The sequence below is a fragment of the Neopelma chrysocephalum genome, unplaced genomic scaffold (genome assembly GCF_003984885.1).
Source record: "Neopelma chrysocephalum unplaced genomic scaffold, ASM398488v2 Primary Assembly neopelma1_24, whole genome shotgun sequence".
Classification (NCBI taxonomy): Eukaryota; Metazoa; Chordata; class Aves; order Passeriformes; family Pipridae; genus Neopelma; species Neopelma chrysocephalum.
In genome coordinates this window covers 12,353,219-12,370,658 of record NW_020897693.1, presented here as the reverse complement: position 1 = coordinate 12,370,658, position 17,440 = coordinate 12,353,219, and the positions used below count along the sequence as shown (strand labels likewise).

General features: G+C 41.8%; 1 protein-coding gene across 2 annotated transcripts in view; it reads right to left on the bottom strand.

The window, feature by feature from the left end:
- The window catches only part of LDLRAD3 (low density lipoprotein receptor class A domain containing 3), a 74,987-nt gene that overhangs the window by 55,870 nt on the left and 1,677 nt on the right, over positions 1-17,440 (bottom strand). For both annotated transcript variants that reach the window (XR_003537397.1, XM_027704011.1), the window contains exon 2: positions 705-830. Coding sequence is in view for 1 of the 2 variants with exons in the window: in XM_027704011.1 (XP_027559812.1) it covers positions 705-830 (126 nt within the window). In the remaining variant the exon portion in view is untranslated. The remainder of the gene's footprint in view (positions 1-704; positions 831-17,440) is intronic.

Here is a 17,440-nt window from a genome sequence, read left to right as displayed (position 1 = left end):
GCAAGTTGCTGAACAGCAGCTCAGTCTGAGATTAGCTCGGTTGGAGCATGGTGTTAATAACACCAAGGTTGTGGGTTTGATCCCTGTATGGGCCATTCACTTAAGAGCTGGACTTGATGATCCTTGTGAGTCCCTTCCAACTCAGAATATTCTGTGACGTTAGTGCATTGGCAGGCATGCCTGCCTCCAAAAACCTCCTTCTTCCAAGAACCTGTTTCTCAAAATATGCCATTATTTGCTTTTTTGTTGTTTGAGAACATGTATAAACAGAGACACCTAAACGTACCAATTAACAAATACATCATATTCTTCAGTGACAAGAAACAGGCAAATAAAAATGGAACAATTCAAAGTGATACTTAATATTTGTCCAATTTGAGTTACATTTGAGTACAGGGAACATGTTCAAAGCAAACGTGAAGCTTAAAACTCATTCAAAAGTCACAAACTCATTTCAAAGTCACAAAGAGGCTTGAAGTATCATACAGGCATTATATGCAAAGCAAGAGTGAGCTGGACCTTAAAAAAAAAATCCAACACAGACTGATTTATAAAGTGAAAATACAAGGATTATGTGGGTTGTAAATGACAGGGAGAATATTTGACTCAGAAACTAAAGGCTACTGAATTCTTCCCTTTCTAAGTGGTATTAATTAGTTGAAAGAAGCAGCAGTGCCCTCACTCACACGCAGACCCACACTTACTGCAGTTCTCCTCATCGCTGCCATCGGGACAGTCCTCGAAGCCATTGCAGCGGAAGCGGCCAATGATGCAGTGGATCCCACTGGCACAGGGGAAGAATGTGGCGCCACATTTGGATTTGGCTTTCGCTGGGAGAAGATAAGAGACAGAAGTGGGCAGAGGTGAGGGAAACAATTTACAAAGGTCAGAGATGCTTTTGTAGCAGTACAGTTTAGGGTGTTCTGTGCAGCACTGTTGGCACACACATTAGGTGTCTTCCAAGTTCCCTATGGCCTGCTTTCAAGTACTTTAAGTATTTTTGTGAGATTTCACCTGCTTGGGCTGAATTTTTTCCAATTTGTGCAATTTCCAGAATGACTGAAACATTCAAACTTAAAACTAGTCAAATGGCCTCTCAAAACAAATTTAAATTGCTTAATGCTTTGGAGTACCAATTTGTAAATTTGCCAAGCAGGTACTCCTAACAGTCCCCTGAAGACCCACGTGAATTTAACCAACATTCTACATTGGAGTAAAACTATTAACACAGAGGGTCATAATTCCCAGAAGACAAGACCAATTTGACCTCTTTGCATGAATGTCTGTGGTAAATGTCACTGGCCCAGGCATAATTCCAGGAGACAAACAGGTAAGCTGATCCTCAGGTGGAAGACAGGTGGACTAGTTGTAACCCCCCACCACAACCTATAGCTCTATGTCATGCTGAGTCCACAACCACTAAACAGCACCAAAAGTCTAGATCTTGTACACCACCAAGCTTCTCTTGCTTGCTCAGAGAAGCCAAGCACTGAAGTGCCCAAGGAAGACAGAGATAATGAACACTGCAGAAAGTTCTAAGAATTTGGGATCTGTAGGCAAATTTGGACAATGACAGTTATAGAAAGAGTAAGGAAATATCTGAAGAAGAAAATGAGGAATACAGAGATATCAAGCGAATTAGTGTCTTTGTGAGAATAAGAAAGACAAGATACGCTCATAGAAGCATTTTCAGGCTGCAAAAGCCAAAATCAAAAAAGACAATGCTATAATTAATACTGCCTTTATTCAGTATGATTTATATAAAACTGAGTGCAAAAGGAACATGAGTTATATAAATCATATCTCTTGCTGCAGTTCTTCAGGATAGAAACTACATCTATTTCACAGCACCAGCACAGCTGTTCATGAAACACTAAATACTAACAATAGCATCAAAATGTGTTTAACAAATGATTACAGAATCTCGTTATAGTCTCAAGTACTACGCATTTTTTACTTCACTGCACAGCAACTCTTTACAGCAAGACGAGAACACTGCCCTTAGCTACAGTGATGCAGATGCTTCCACCATGATGCTCAGGGCAAGCACCAGCTAAGTCTTGTGGTACCACAAGCCTAGAAGAAAACAACTCCTGAAGTAAAAAAACCAATTTTACAACAAGAGATATGGTTACATTTTTTTCTCCCTCTTTCAAATTATCCCACGACACAATGGACCACATCATAAGACACTGAACTCTTCAGAAAGTACACTCTAAAGCAAAGGCAGTCTCTGAAGAAAGAGTATGTTGGTAACAGCAGGAAGGTGTGTATGGTATCATGTGGTAATACCATGCACAGAGCAATGATGACAGAACACCAGAAAAGAAGCCAGATCCATAGCTTGCAGGCCTTTGAGTAAATGTTTCCTACTCCTTCCTCAAATCTACAAGATGTGTTTACAACTCACAGGTTTTGAAATGTGACATATCTGGGGATAACAGGAACATGCAAGTATTTTATGTGGCTCTTTGGCACATCAACACACCAACCTGTGCAGTTTTATAAGGCCAAGACAAGGTCAGAGGCAACCAGAGTACATTAAGAAAGGAAGTGTATCCAATAGGGATAAACAGTTTTAGCATTACTTTGTAAAGAAATCCTCTCTTCCAAGGTTAAACACTAAGTGCAGCTGTAGTAAAGCCTTCTTCCATCACTCAACAGAGTGCATATAAACTGTTTTAAACCGCAACTACAGTCATTCTCACTTGATTTAGTGTCCTCCAAAAGCAAGTTCCTGCAGTTCCTCTCTTATATGTTTTTTGTTATTTTACCGGTAGTTTTTAGGTAGAATTATGAAGTGTAAAATAGGATGTATCACTGAATTTCACATATTCAACTAGCACTTTTTCTGAAGAGCATCCAAGGTCCACTTGGGGAAAAGAAAGTGAGCCATTACTTTGTAGGAAAACAGGTGATAAATTACCCTGAAGTAGCTGCTGTGCTTCACACTACTAGCAACAGAAACCCCTCAGCCAAGACATCTGAGCCCCGGCAATTCTCCATACAACTTCAAAGAGCAACTTCTGTGTTAAGGGTTCTTAGACTGGTCTTAGCTAAATAATTCAGTGACCACAAGGACTTAGGCATCATCATACTTCCAAGTCTTTAAACAAAAAGCAGCAAAACAACCTTAGCAACAGATTCAGTGTCATCAGAGCAAGCAGTCTGTACTAACACACTAAGAAGCCAGACAACTGCTGCTGGGAGCATGTGGTAGTAGCATGTATGTGAAGAGTTGCCCAATGCTTCATGTGTTGGTTGTTTTTCCATTTTTTGCTGTTTTTCTTTCTATAAAAGCTAACATCTTTTTGAAACCATATAGTGAATTTACATTTCCCAGACCCAATGATGCTTCTGGACATCATCTTATTTTATAGGTGTATTTTGAGCCAGAACAATTCCAGGAAGGGAGAAAAGGGAGAAGTTCCAAGAGTTTCAAGAGGAAGAAGAACTAAGAAAGTGGAAAGCAACTGTGCTTTTGCCTCTGTTAACATTTACTGGATCCCATTTCTTCAAGCAGGCTTACTTCAGTCATTTGAGGTCTGAATTCAGAGGCTATCCTTTGTCCGCTCTGAAAATCCTGCCAAATTAAGGCTTCAAAACTATTTACTTCTAAAATTTCTAACATGGACCATCTCTTACTCTTGCAGCCTTACTCCTCCTGGCACACTTCAGACTGTGAATTGCCAAAACCTGAGCCTCTGGCTCTGGAAGAGCAGAAGTCATGTGCCTGCACTTTCCCGATCAGAGCTAGTGGCAGTGAATGCTGCAAGAGCTCCGCTTCACACTCTCAGCTATCCTGGCCCCGAAAGGTGAGAAGGCCCAAAGCACATCTTGTGCATTACACTGAGCTACCACAGTAAAGCCATAAGCAATATTTAATGTTTGACCACACCTGGAAGAAAAAGTTGCTGGAATGACCAGGAACAAAGTCAAGTTTCTGGAAAATAAACTCTTTTTTCTGTCCAAAGCATTCTGATACCCCATCAAGAAGAGGGAGAATCCATTCAGGACAATTATTTAATATAAGTATTACTTAGACAGCTATATAATTTTTAGTTCAATATTTTCTCCCCAGACCTTTTCCTATCTCCTCCTCCTGAGTGAGCACCAGAGAAGAAAATTCTGTTTTCAAATAACTGTTTATCAAAAGAACACGTACTAGTAACCAGAGACCAAAAACAAACAAGAAACTAAACACCTTCAAATCATGTCTGTTTCCTTTTTATGTAGTCCACCGATCTTATTTTTTAACAAGGGAAAGAAAAAATAACAAACAAAACCCAAATGCAATTCTTCCTATTTGCAATAGGCCTGATATATACACAATCCAATCCAAATTCAAACATATACTTATATCGGAGACCCTGAAAATATAAAAGAGCATTTCAAACACCATAGTGATTCACTAGTCACACAGCTAGCCATTTACTAGACACAAGTCTTGCTCCCAAACAGAACTTAGTTTTCCAAGTTCCAATTCCAGACGCAAAACTCATTTCTCATACGCTGCTCATAAATGCAGGAAAAATGAGAAAACAGTAACAGCTTAGTCCAAGTCACATCCTTTGACTTTGGAGAACTCCACTGAGGAATTCCTGATTTTCAATTTTACATCCTTTTTGTTCTCTGGCAGAGTTTTCCTGAGGTTTTCAAGCATTGTTTGGTCATTGCTCATAAGGTTCCTATGGAAAGCACAATCGTTTCTTCCAGAGCAGAAACGTACCTTTCCATTCTGCAGTGATCTCTGGAGATACCCTGAACATGAAGGGGCTATCCATCTCCTTCAGGTCTTCAGCACCTCATAGGTAACAGATATAGATACTAGGATCATGACTGCCTATAGGACATTCAAGGCATGTGCTGCACTATTCCTCTGCAATTCCTCCTCCCATTGCATGACTGTTACAAAAAGAGTTTTCTGCTCCTTTGATCATCACTGTGTCTCCTACCGCACAAATTTCAAGTTCTCAGGGAAATCTGCATGTGGTAAGATTTACGTTTACCCAAAAGCAGCCATCTATTCAGCTCTTTCAGTGATGCCAGCCTTGAGAAGCTTTCAAGGACAGCATTACCTCTGCAATCTATGTTCTCCGTTATGTCTGGTTGAAATGGGCTCAGGGTAATAAAAATTACTGGGATATCAGGAAATGACAGAAGTGAAAAAGGACACAGGCACATGTGGATCATCTGACCTTACAGTATTATAACCAGCTAAAGCAAAGGGAAGGGAGAATTTCGTTGTTTTTAAAGGAACTGGTAAGTCCCCCTGAACCCAGGTTTCCAGAAACTAAGAAACTAAGAGACCACACACTGGAGGGGCAGGAGTAAGGGCTGATGGACATATTTGAAATACATCAAGAAATCACACAGCAACTTACAAAACTGTGTCTAAGGAAAGGCTACGCAAATAGCGGATACAGTCTGGATGCAATACAGCAAGTACAAAAAACACCCCAAAAAACTGCCATCCAAGCCATTTCTGAACCTATGGCAGAAAGGATCAATTCCATCCAGTTTCGCTCTTCATTTGTTACCTAGTCATGGCAGAAGCAATCCAGGAGTGGCAGATTAGGATGAATCTGTATTTACATTTCACAAAAGGGAACTGCCATGGTATTTAAAGTATAAGTGTCAGTGAACTACCATGCACTTGAGAAACCTCCTCTTGACTCCATTACCCACGGGAAAAAATTGCTCTTCAATAAAATATTCTTCTCATCTCTTAAAATTCAAGCAGGAAGCAAATGGTGAAGATGGTGGCAGAGAACTGCTGGCCACAGTACAAGCTTGCCAAACATTCCCTCCAGGTTGCTTTGCTTAAGTTCAAGGAAACTATTTTGGCAGTTGTAGGTGCGAGTGCGTGAAGTCACTCCTTATGCTACACAGAAACCCATCCTCTCAACTCTCTTCTTTCAAGTGTCTAAAAAAATAGTAACTTCCCATCAGGACCAGTAGTACACTCCACTGAAGATGTGACAGTTTGCAGGCACAGCTCCATGGCACTAACAGAAAAACATTTTGCTATCTTTAGGGTACTAAGTGTGATCCAGTACTATTTTTAGAAAAGTGTAACACATTATTTCTCAGCAGAGATGCACAATAGTAAGGGAAAAGAAACCAGATTTGGCATATACCGTGTATAACTTTATATTGTATACAGATACCCCCCTAAATAAAAGCATCTTTGATACTCTTGGCTACAACAACTTCAAATCTGAGTAACAGGTTACAACTGATCTTCTGCAATGGGCAGGTGATTTACTTTCCCTAGACGGAGCAGCAAAGACATCAAACGTGTTCTACAATTATCAGTAACAATTACAAGTAAATTGCAGTTGTGGGCTATATATTTGAGGAATATAGCCAGGACAGATGTCATGGCCCAACTTCTTGAAAAAAAATTTGTCATATGTAACTCTAAGTAGATACTAACCAACAGTTTAGATATCACAGTAAAATTTTAAGCTGACCCACTGTAGAGCCACAATGCTTAAACAGAAGCATTATACATTTAGAACAGGTTAAGTTTTTTCTCACAAAAGCCAAGACACAGTGTTGTTAATGAACCTTTAGGGAAAAAAACTTCTGACTGAATTGTTACTGACCCTTCAGACTCACCTCTGTGCCTGGGAAGATCATGGAACAGATCCTCCGAGAAGCTGTGCTAAGGCACCTGGCATACAGGGAGGTCATTCAGGACAGCCAACCAACACGGCTTCACCAGGGGCAAGTCCTGCCTGACCAACCCAGTGGCCCTCTGTGATGGAGTGATTGCATCAGTGGACAAGGGAAGGGCTATGGATATCATCTCTCTGGACTTCTGTAAGGCCTTTGACACAGTCCCCCACAGGATCCTTCTCTCTAAACTGGAGAGAGACAGATTTGATGGGTAAATTATTTTGTGGATAAGGAATTAGTTAGACGGTCAGATTCAGAGGGTAGTGGTCAACAGCCCAATGCTCTGACAGACAACTGTGACAAATGGTGTCCCGCAGGGGTCCGTACTGGGACCAGTGCTATTAAATGTCTTCATCAATGACACAGACAAAGAGATTGAGTGCACCCTCAGCAAGTTTGCCGATGACGCCAAGCTGAGTGGTGCAGTTGACCTGAGGGACGGGATGCCATCCAAGGGACCTGGACAAGCTTGAGAAGTGGGCCCATGGGAACTTCATGAGGTTCAACAAGGCCAAGTGTAAGGTGCTGCACTTGACCTGGGTCAAGACAACACCCGGTATCAATATTGCCTGGGGGATGAATGGACCAAGAGCAGTCCTGCCAAGAAGGACTTGGGGTTGCTGGTGAACGAGAGGCTGGATGTGAGCCCACGACATGCACTTGCAGCCCAGAAAGCCAAACACATCCTGGGCTGCATCAAAAGCAGAGTGGCCAGCAGGTTGAGGGAGGTGATTCTGCCCTTTACTCTGGTGAGATCCCACCTCGAGTGCTGTGTCTGCGTCTGGGGTTCTCAGCACAGGAGGGAATTGACCTATTGGAGTGAGTACAGAGGAGGGGTACCAGAATAATCAGAGGGCTGGAGCACTTCTCCCATGAGGAAAGGTTGAAAGAGTTGGGGTTGTTCAACTTGGAGAAGAAAAGGGTCTGGGGTGACCTTATTGTGGCCCTTCAGTAGCTGAAGGGGACCTACCGAAAAGCTGGAGAGGAACGATTTACAAGGGGATATAGTGACAGGACAAGAAAAAAACAGCTTTAAGCTGAGAGTAGGTTTAGATTGGATATAAGGAAGAAATTCTTTACTGGGAGGGCAGTGAGGCACTGGAATAGGTTGTCTGCAGAACTTGCGGATGCCCCATCCCTGGAAGTGATCAAGGCCAGGCTGGATGGGGCTCTGAGCAACCTGGTCTACTGCAAGGTGCCCCTGCCCATGTCAGGGGAGTTGGAACTAGATGCTCTTTAAGGTCCCTTCCAACCCAAACCATTCTATGATTCTATGACTGTGTTACTGTTGAACCAGCAAGTCCACAACCCCAGCATTTCACACCTAGTTATAGTGAACTCAAATTGTTGCCTTCGAACCTCTCTAAGTAGCAATCAAGCAAAATAACTTTATGCTGCTTCACAGCAACACGTCTTAACCGAACTGATGATGATTTATTCAAGTAATCAAAACTTGATTACTTGCATGTGACAAGAGCAGTTCTCCTGACAGATGTGTTGTGTGCAGATGCTGCATTAATGCAGAGCCACAAGCATTTTCCTGACTTTGATAATGAACCACCTTAAAGTTCTCTGCTGTTGTTAATTTAGTTTGAGAGATGCCACAGCCGCATCAGACAGACTCTTTTTATGCATGCATGGCAAGGTGCAGCATTTCAGTAATGGTTTTACATGAAAGAGTTAAAGGCTTTAACTTTAATTTACAAGAGAAGGAATGATTTTACAACACTTTATAACACAAGCAGGACAGCACCAGGATATAATCCCCTTCACCCTAAGAACTGCTATAAACCCTAACTGTTAACATTTACAGTTATTTTGGGTTAGTAAATTGCTGTTTGGACCCTACAGTATTTTCAGTTCAGCTCCCAGTGGGGAAGCCACTGCTACCTGCAGTCACTCAGCTGCCTCAGCACAGACGGCAAATGCACCACTTGCTGGCTCACAGAGCTCTGGAACAGGGCTGTCTTGCAGAACGACACAGAGAATCACAGAATCATAGAATCAGCCGGGTTGGAAAGGACCTCTGAGATCATCAAGTCCAGCCCTTGATCCACTGCCACAGTGGTTACCAGACCATGGCACTAAGTGCCACATCCAGTCTCATCTGAAAAAATCTCCAGGGACGGAGAATCTACCACTTCCCTGGGCAGCCCATTCCAACGTCTGATTACTCTCTCTGTAAAGAATTTCTTCCTAATATCCAACCTAAACCTCCCCTGGCACAGCTTAAGACCATGCCCTCTTGTCTTACTGATAGCTGCCTGGGAGAAGAGATCAACCCCCATGTGGCTACAACCTCCTTTCAGGGAGTTGTAGAGAGTGATGAGGTCTCCCCTGAACCTCCTCTTCTCCAGGCTGAACAGCCCCAGCTCCCTCAGCATCTCCTCATAAGACTTGTGCTCGAGTCCCTTCACCAGCCTTGTTGCTCTTCTCTGGACCTGCTCCAGCACCTCAATATCCTTCCTGAACTGAGGGGCCCAGAACTGGACACAGTACTCCAGGTGTGGCCTCACCAGCGCTGAGTACAGGGGAAGAATCACTTCCTCGGTCCTGTTGGCCACACTGTTCCTGATCCAGGCCAGGATGCCATTGGCCTCCTTGGCCACCTGGGCACACTGCTGGCTCATGTTCAGCTTCCTGTCAATCCAAACTCCCAGGTCCCTCTCTGCCTGGCTGCTCTCCAGCCACTCTGTCCCCAGCCTGTAGTGCTGCAGGGGGTTGTTGTGGCCAAAGTGCAGGACCCAGCACTTGGCCTTGTTGAACCTCATCCCATTGGAATCAGCTCAACTCTCCAGTCTGTCCAGGTCCCTCTACAGAGCAGTAGGAAAAAAAAAAAAAGTCATCCTCTTCAACTGAGCGCACAGCTTCGGGAGGGACACACATGGAGCGTTGAGGGAGGAACGAGACACCCACCTAGCCAGCCAGATCAGCTGAATCAACCCTGGAGATCAAGAGAAAACTGCTTTCTTCAAAAGAAAAGGGGAAAACCGAATTACTTGACTTTGGAGCTGAATTATGAGTCAGTGGCCTTTACCTCTTGACAGACAGTAAGGCCTTAAAGTAATCTTTCATGATCCAGGAGTCCTTCAAAATCATCACAAAGCAGATGAGATGTCAGAAGAGCATAGACAAAAATCTTGTTTTTCAGACATTCAGTAAAGCAATTTCTCACTAAAAGAAGTGTTTTAGAAGTTACTACTCCCTAAACAACCCGCACAATAATATCATACAAAAGGACAAACTCGAAATAAGCTGTTGTACCACAAAATTAAGCACAACTTCAGAGTTGTTAAGTTACTCAGGATGAATACAGGCAGGACAGAACGTCACCCTTAAGGGATTTCAGTAGCAGAGGCAGCCCTCCTCAGAGGACATCTGCATGCCTGATGGGCTACAGTCACTCACTCCATTCTGGGATACTACCTACCTGATCTTTTTCTTTCAGCTCTGCCACTAATTCCATCCAACTGTTAAACCTATCTGATTCCAAGCTCTCCAACTGGGCTATTTACTGACCCCCATCAAGAGGATTAAATAATTAGCACCACAAACCCTCTTGATCTCCTTGCATAAAAAGCTATCAAACGTAAGCAGTTATTACTCTTGCCCTTACTCATGTGTAATTGAGCTTCAAATGAAACATTCACCATGGTCACTTAATTACAAATTACTCATTATAACTACTAAGTATTTGGTTGCTTAATCATGAGTGAAAACAAGAGCTAATTCCAGTCTGATATTCCAAGTTTAAGAGTCATCTGAGTAAGTGACAAAAAGATCAGCAGCTGGCTTACAGCATCTTCCAATTAATGCAGATGCTCATTTCAGGTGTTGTTTAATATTCAGTTTAGCTTAAGAATTCTGATGTTTGTTACCTACCTGCAAGAAATATCCCAAGTCAACCAGGAAATGACAGGAAGCAGCAAGAAACACAAAAGGAGACTTAAAATCACTCAGTGATTTTAAGATGTGAATAGAAGAAGTCCAGAGGAATTCCAGCTACTACAAAACATACAAATACTTTTATTGAGAAATTCCTAGCTTTCTGCTATATATTCTAGTTATTTAGAAAAAGAAAAGAGGTGTTAATTTCATTAGCTTTTTACACAAATTACAGTGGATTATAAGTGAGACAACTAAAGACTGATTTTGTAGAGTGTAAGATTGTTCCTTACACAACACCTGACAGCCTGGAATCCTAGCACATGACGATGCTTACTCCATTAACATTAATACACAAAATCTATTTTGACTGCAGCTTTTCACAGCCATGATCCTTCCAGGATGTGAGCTCTGTACAATGCTTCTCTCTTCCTAAATTCTGGCCCTGCCGTCAAATTTTCTCATTCCATGTATTAACACCCCTTCCTCCCACAAATTGGTCAATATAAAAAATAATCCCTATTTATAGGTTTCTTGTAAGGGATCCACCTGTCTAGAAGAGGCAAGGAAATCTTTGGCAGAGGCTGGCGAACTCAGTGAGTAGGCTTTAAACTGAAGGACTCGGTGTGTGAGGTACAAAGTGGCAGTGCTCACTACATCACATCCAGCTGTGATACTGAGATTCTGTGATTCCTTACAGTCCTGTACTTTCTCTGCAGGCATTTAAAATGCACTAGATAGAGAGGTAGTGTAAGGCAGGGCACCACAAAGGTAGGCTGTTAGTCCTATTTACAAGGAGAGTCAAATTCCCAAATCATACTCTCAAAAAAATCCCACAAGCCTCACACTTCCACCATTTCACATAGATTTTAGCAGGGACTCAGAGTTATGAAGCATTCAAGTTGCTGTAATTATACTATTTTAACATACTGCTTTTATATTTATCTCTATGCCTTTATCTTGTTTGTTATGCCTGTATCACTCTCCTTCATGCTCATGGGGGATCACAGAGCACTTCAAATCCATCAGTATTTGACAGCTAGTTCGGTTATTTCCATCAATCATTCACCTGTCTTTGGACACATCCATTTGCAGCAGAGGCTTGTCATCATCTCCAAAACTACACGCAGACAATGACCAAAGTTCACAACCACCCAAGCCTCTTGTGAGTACTGTGAGCCTTATCACAGCCACTCTACAATTCCAAAGTAGTAGATATAGATTTGATGAACTAAAGACTAGAGATGAAGTTCTAATACTTTTGAATTGTGTTACAATCATAAGGTAAAATCCTCAAATGTGAAAAAGTTATTTTGATGTGATTTTGGGGGTTTTTTTTAAATGTTTTTTTAAATATTTTTTTAAGTGGCAGGTTGCTAAATCACTTACTTGCAAGTATTCCTTACTTGCTTATTTATCTTCTCTAAAATGTGGTGAGCTTTGATGCACCACCACTTCACAGCTATTTAGTTTGCACTACTATCAGCTTCTACCTAGCAAGAGAAAATACAACTTACCAGACACCAGGAATGGAAATTTCTCAAAGCTAAAAGTGTACCGGGCTAGCAGCAACACTGCAGTAGGTGAGATGCCTCCACCTTTACACTTGTTGCAGGACCTTAATCCCAGAAATCTGAAAGCATCTCTTGAAAATATCACCCTGCCCCTCATCTTCTGTAACATTAGCCCTAGTCAACACCATGCTTTAATTGATGCTTTAAGAATAATTTTCTGGGGCCACGATATATTAAACAATTGAAAGTCAGTAATCTTTACTGATGGGTAGGATTAGTCCTGCCCAGGTCTTGGCCCACTGCTGTATTTCTAGATCTCAGCTGGTCTAGACAATCTCTTCTGAATTAAGCAGACATTTCTTTTTAACAAAACACTGCATCTCATTCTTCATTGCACTGAGCTCTGCTTGTTGAACAGAAAGCCTAGTATTTAAAAGGATAAGAGCCAGAGTTCCTGTGCCCTTTGTTCCTGTACATGAAAGCCATTCATTAGACTGACCCTGCTGAGAGGTTAAACCCAAGCAAAATATCTTCAGCTGTAATAACTGTACTATCATAATAAGCAGTCATTAAATAGCTTATAGAGATTGCAGAACTCATTGTCTCTACAAGACCTTTTCTCTCTGTCTTTTAAAGTGGCTTCTAGATCTGGTTACTTATTCTTAGCAGTGTGGAAGTCATGAATTTGACTACTCTTGCAGCAAAATGTAATGCAAGGTGAGGACACACATCTAAATTCAGACTGTCACCAGAACAATTTGGATTGTCAGTAATGACCATTTATGAATAAATTTTGTCTTTGCCTCCATTGTAATTTTGGTACTTATAAAGAGAAAAGCATGGGTACATAATGTGCCTTTAATATAATATCAGCTTGTGAGCTTCGTGTAGAGCAGACTCAAAGTGCACTCTTGATTCAGGGCAAACCCCATGATTATTTTTTTAAAGCAGTGCACAGCAACAAATCTGAAGGCCGCCTTCTAAAATCTACCCTGCATCAAAGAAGGCAGGACAAGGTAGTCTGACAGTCCTCATCTGAGGCTTCCAGACTTATGACACGGCTTTGAAGCTGGTGCAGTCCCCACTCAATCCACCTCCTTTCTACTGAAGCCCACACCAGGCAGTGTAGGAGTTCTTGCACTCAGGAGCTTCTCCAATGACAGCCCAACTTCCCCAGACATAACTTCAATTTCAGTGGGATTTTTTTTTAAAATAATTTCCAGCCCTCTGATGCTGTGAAGCTTTTAACACATGCAGTTCTTAAAAACTACTTCTTTTGTAGAAACTGGATGCCATTGTCAGTCAAAATGCACCTGAAGAGGAAAACCTAGCTAATCCACCTTTGTTCTCCAAGAGTTTCAATTTCCCAAATGAAAGGTTTTAGAGCACAGGAAAATGTTCTTCATATAATCTAGGAAACCCAGGCTACTAATTGCAGAGCGTGGGTTTCATTTAGCATTCATGTGAAAAGACTCTTTATATTTCATTCATGTCTGTGTGTAACTGATCATTATGAACTCTTTTCTGCGAACTCTCCATTACCGAACGTGTCAAGCTGTGACACCTGTTGCAAGTGAACACCAGAGGGAGCAGTAAACATTTGTCTGGTAGGAAATTTTTATATTGGAGATGGAAAAAATAAGGAAAATGAGGCACAGCAAACCCTGGAGAAATGTAAAAATGGTTACTGTGGGCTGTAATTTCAAACTACAATATACTGCTAATCCAGCCTAACTCCCCGCCAGTGTAGGGTCAACAAAGAGTTAGAGAAAGTGTGCATATACAAACACTTTGAATGAGGGAAACTTAGTTGTGCCACGTCTCCCACCCCGTCACTTCACATCCCGACGACACCAGAAGATTTACAAAGTCTTCTGAGACTATAAAGCATTTATACAAAATGCTGTGTGCATTTAGATGGATTAAATGGAAAGGCAAACATACCTAACGTAGAAAAGATAAGACATGGAACGGAATCTGAAAAAACAGATCATGTTTATTATATATAAACACACAGCTCAAACTCTACAGGGTAAAACCAAGAACAAAGTTAAGAGACACATAAGAGAAGATGAAATCAAAGATTAATATGCCAACATATTAGCAATGAACAAGTAATTGCAACACTATCTCAAATATTATTCTACTAACCTGGCAAAGACAGTTAAAAATGCTTGCAAAACCAGCATGGTTACAACCATAACAACACTGATCAGGAAGCGTTCCCACCACACACCTTCATCCTTGCACTAGAGCATGCAGCCTACCAGACGTAGGAGTTGCTAGGGTACTTGCCACCAGGATAGGGCCTCAAGGGCTTCAGTTCCCTGATACAGAAGCAGAAATGGTCTTACCAGATCTGCTAGACACCTGGATTAAATTGGTTTCTCAGACTGCCCAAATATGAGTCACAGTACTCAGGACCATGAGAGTGTGTTGGTGTGAGACTGCAGAAAAGCTTGGCTCACCACACCATGCTGAGTGCAACCCAGCATCATACATGTGTATAACACAGACATCATAAAATCTTCAGTTCTGATTGCACTGTGTCTCAGGAAAAGAGAGAAAGTTGACCTTTAGTGGAAGTCTACTTGGCAGGCGGCTTCAATACCTGCCTGGGGAATCCTTATTAAAATGGACCGTTTTCATGCAGCACTTCATTTAATGAAGACATTCTCCCCCATGGAGGAGACTTGCTCATAAAGACTCTGTCTGAAGGACAATCGGAGAAAGGTCTGATGACGATGGATTGCTGGTGATGAAACAAGATTTTTATTACCACAGTTCCAGATGTTCCTACAGACTGGCTCTTGCTAGCCAGTGCAGAAGTGTGTTGGCAGCACATTCCTACAAGCACAGATGATGCCCTCTTGCTCAGACATCTATACAGTCCAATCACAGCTTTTAACATTGATTCAAAAACCTGGTTTACCTTTATGTTTCTGTTGAATGAGCAACCATGACAACCGGAAACAGAAACACATGGGAAAGAGAAGTTTCTAACAGGAGAACACACTGCCCCAAGGCTATCCTTGCATAACATTTTCTTCTAGCCACAGCCTACACTCTTTAGCCCTTCAATTAACACAGCTAGTCACTGTATTCACTGCGTGCCACTATCTGCTCATAGCTGAACGTACAAATCTGGCACATAAGAGATGGCTCTCAGAAGAGCAATGAAGGAAAATCCAAGCTCCTGGGTATTTGGTATGTCTCTAATTCTGGCCGCTGTCATGCCAGGCACTTAGCGTGGATGATGTGCCATGCTCTGAATCCCCACCATCTGCTGCTCGTTAGCTGACAAAGGCAGCACATGCCACCTCCCCACTAGCTGCTGCTCATTACTGACAACAGCCATTCTGTGTTCACAATGTTCTCTCTGTAATAATCTAATACGAAGATGTACAAAGAGCAAAGGAAAAAGGAAACAGAGATGACAGAGTAAATTATAAGCTTAACTAAGAACATTAGTGCACTCTTAAATCTCAAGAAGTGAATCCTTCCAACAGCAAGATGCGGGTCTTGGCCCCAAAGGAATAGGTCAACAGGTAGGTATAAAGGTCAGCACTAAAGATAATGCGTTTACCTCAAAACATTTTGAAACATGCAAGCACCCATTTCTAGGCTCTTTCCATTCAGGGTCTCTATTTTGTTACATTTTGGCTCTTCCATATCAGATAACAGTAAGAACTGAGTTGCTGACAGCATGCAGCTCCCAACCTGACCAGGGCAAGCACTAACCCCAGGTATGTATAATGCCTAGTAGTATGCAACCAGTGCAGGACTTAGGACTTATGCAATCGATACCTAAGAGCTCCCCATGAAAGTCCTGTTGGTAAAGATTCTGCATTTGTCAAGAAGAGCCTGCTTCCATTATAAATCATCTACACAGCTAAAAAGCAGCAGTAGTAGTAGTTACACTTGAAAAAAACATGCATGACAGATACTGGACTACACAGGCTGATGAGCAACCCAACAGATGAGAACCAGAAGAGATGGGGGGCATGACCTACAAAAGGGTTCTCCATTGGCAGATACATTGATGATGGCAGATTACTCAAACTATAGAGAACTGGAAGTACTCACAAAACATTCACATTGCTATGGTCAATTAATTCTTTTTCAAGCTCAATAAGTGGTTTGGAGGAAAAACAAAAGAGAGATTCTGCTTCAAGCAGAAGTAGTTCTTCTTTACAACAATGTGGAGTCACTCCACATTGTTCCCTCCCTCCTATGCCTTTCCTTACCCCTCCCCCCCAGATAAAACCAGGTAAAATTTTTCAGTCTTCACATCACCATGACAGAAGGCAAGAGTATGAGAAATGTTCTGTGCAATAACACATACAGCCAGCCAGTGTGGGAAGTGTTAAACTGATCACAGGTCAAGGCATATAGGAAGAACAGAAGATGACAGACGGTATGGATTCTGGCAAGTGTGGGAGATGGAGGGGAAATGGAGAGAAAGCCCACAGGCAAAGGGACATGGTTAAAAACGATGCTCCTGCAAAGCAGGAGACAAAAAAGGGACAAAAGGAAGAGAGGGAAGAGACAAGACATGAATGGACAACTTGCAGGTAATTCTGTTTTGCATCTTATTTCCTCCTCACACCCAGACTATCACTTTTCCACTCATGGGCCACAAAAAATGAGAACCAGACCACAGGTTTAAAGTTCTCCTGTTTGAAGGGGGACAGACAGGATGAAATCCTACAGCAATGGAATTGATAAAATATTGCTGTACATCCACATTCAACTATAAGACAAACCAAAAGAGAAAGACTTTCCACATAACCACACATGTGTGCATGAAACTTCCTCAGTGAGCACGCCAAAATACAGCATACTCGTCTTTGCAACAATACCAATCTACAGTACCAAATGAATCCTGTAACCAAGCTCCTGTTCACACACAAACACTTCTTAGCAAGTCTAACACCTTTCAGTGTGAAATAGTCACTCGATGAGGAATCACAGGCAAAGCAACTTAAGAGTACAGCTGAGAGTAGAACACACTGGGAACTCAGCCATCTCATGCTGCTAATGCAACTCCTATGGCTTTGTCTCCACTTTGCTCAGCTACTGCAAAGCAAAATCACAGCAAAAAACAAAGGACCAATTTTGCTGCAAAGTAAGTTTTAGAAAGTAGAGCCCTATTCTGATAGAAGAAAGGTAACAAAGCCTAGCCCAAAATGATTAAAAAAAAAGTTTTATACCTATATGGCTGCTTTTCAATGCCTTATCTCTGAGCTAGGAACAAATCTAACAACAGATTTGGGCTGTATAAGCCCATCCAACTTTTGATTACTTTATGATGGAAAAGACTGGTTGGTAACACTATAGATTTGGAGATTCAAATG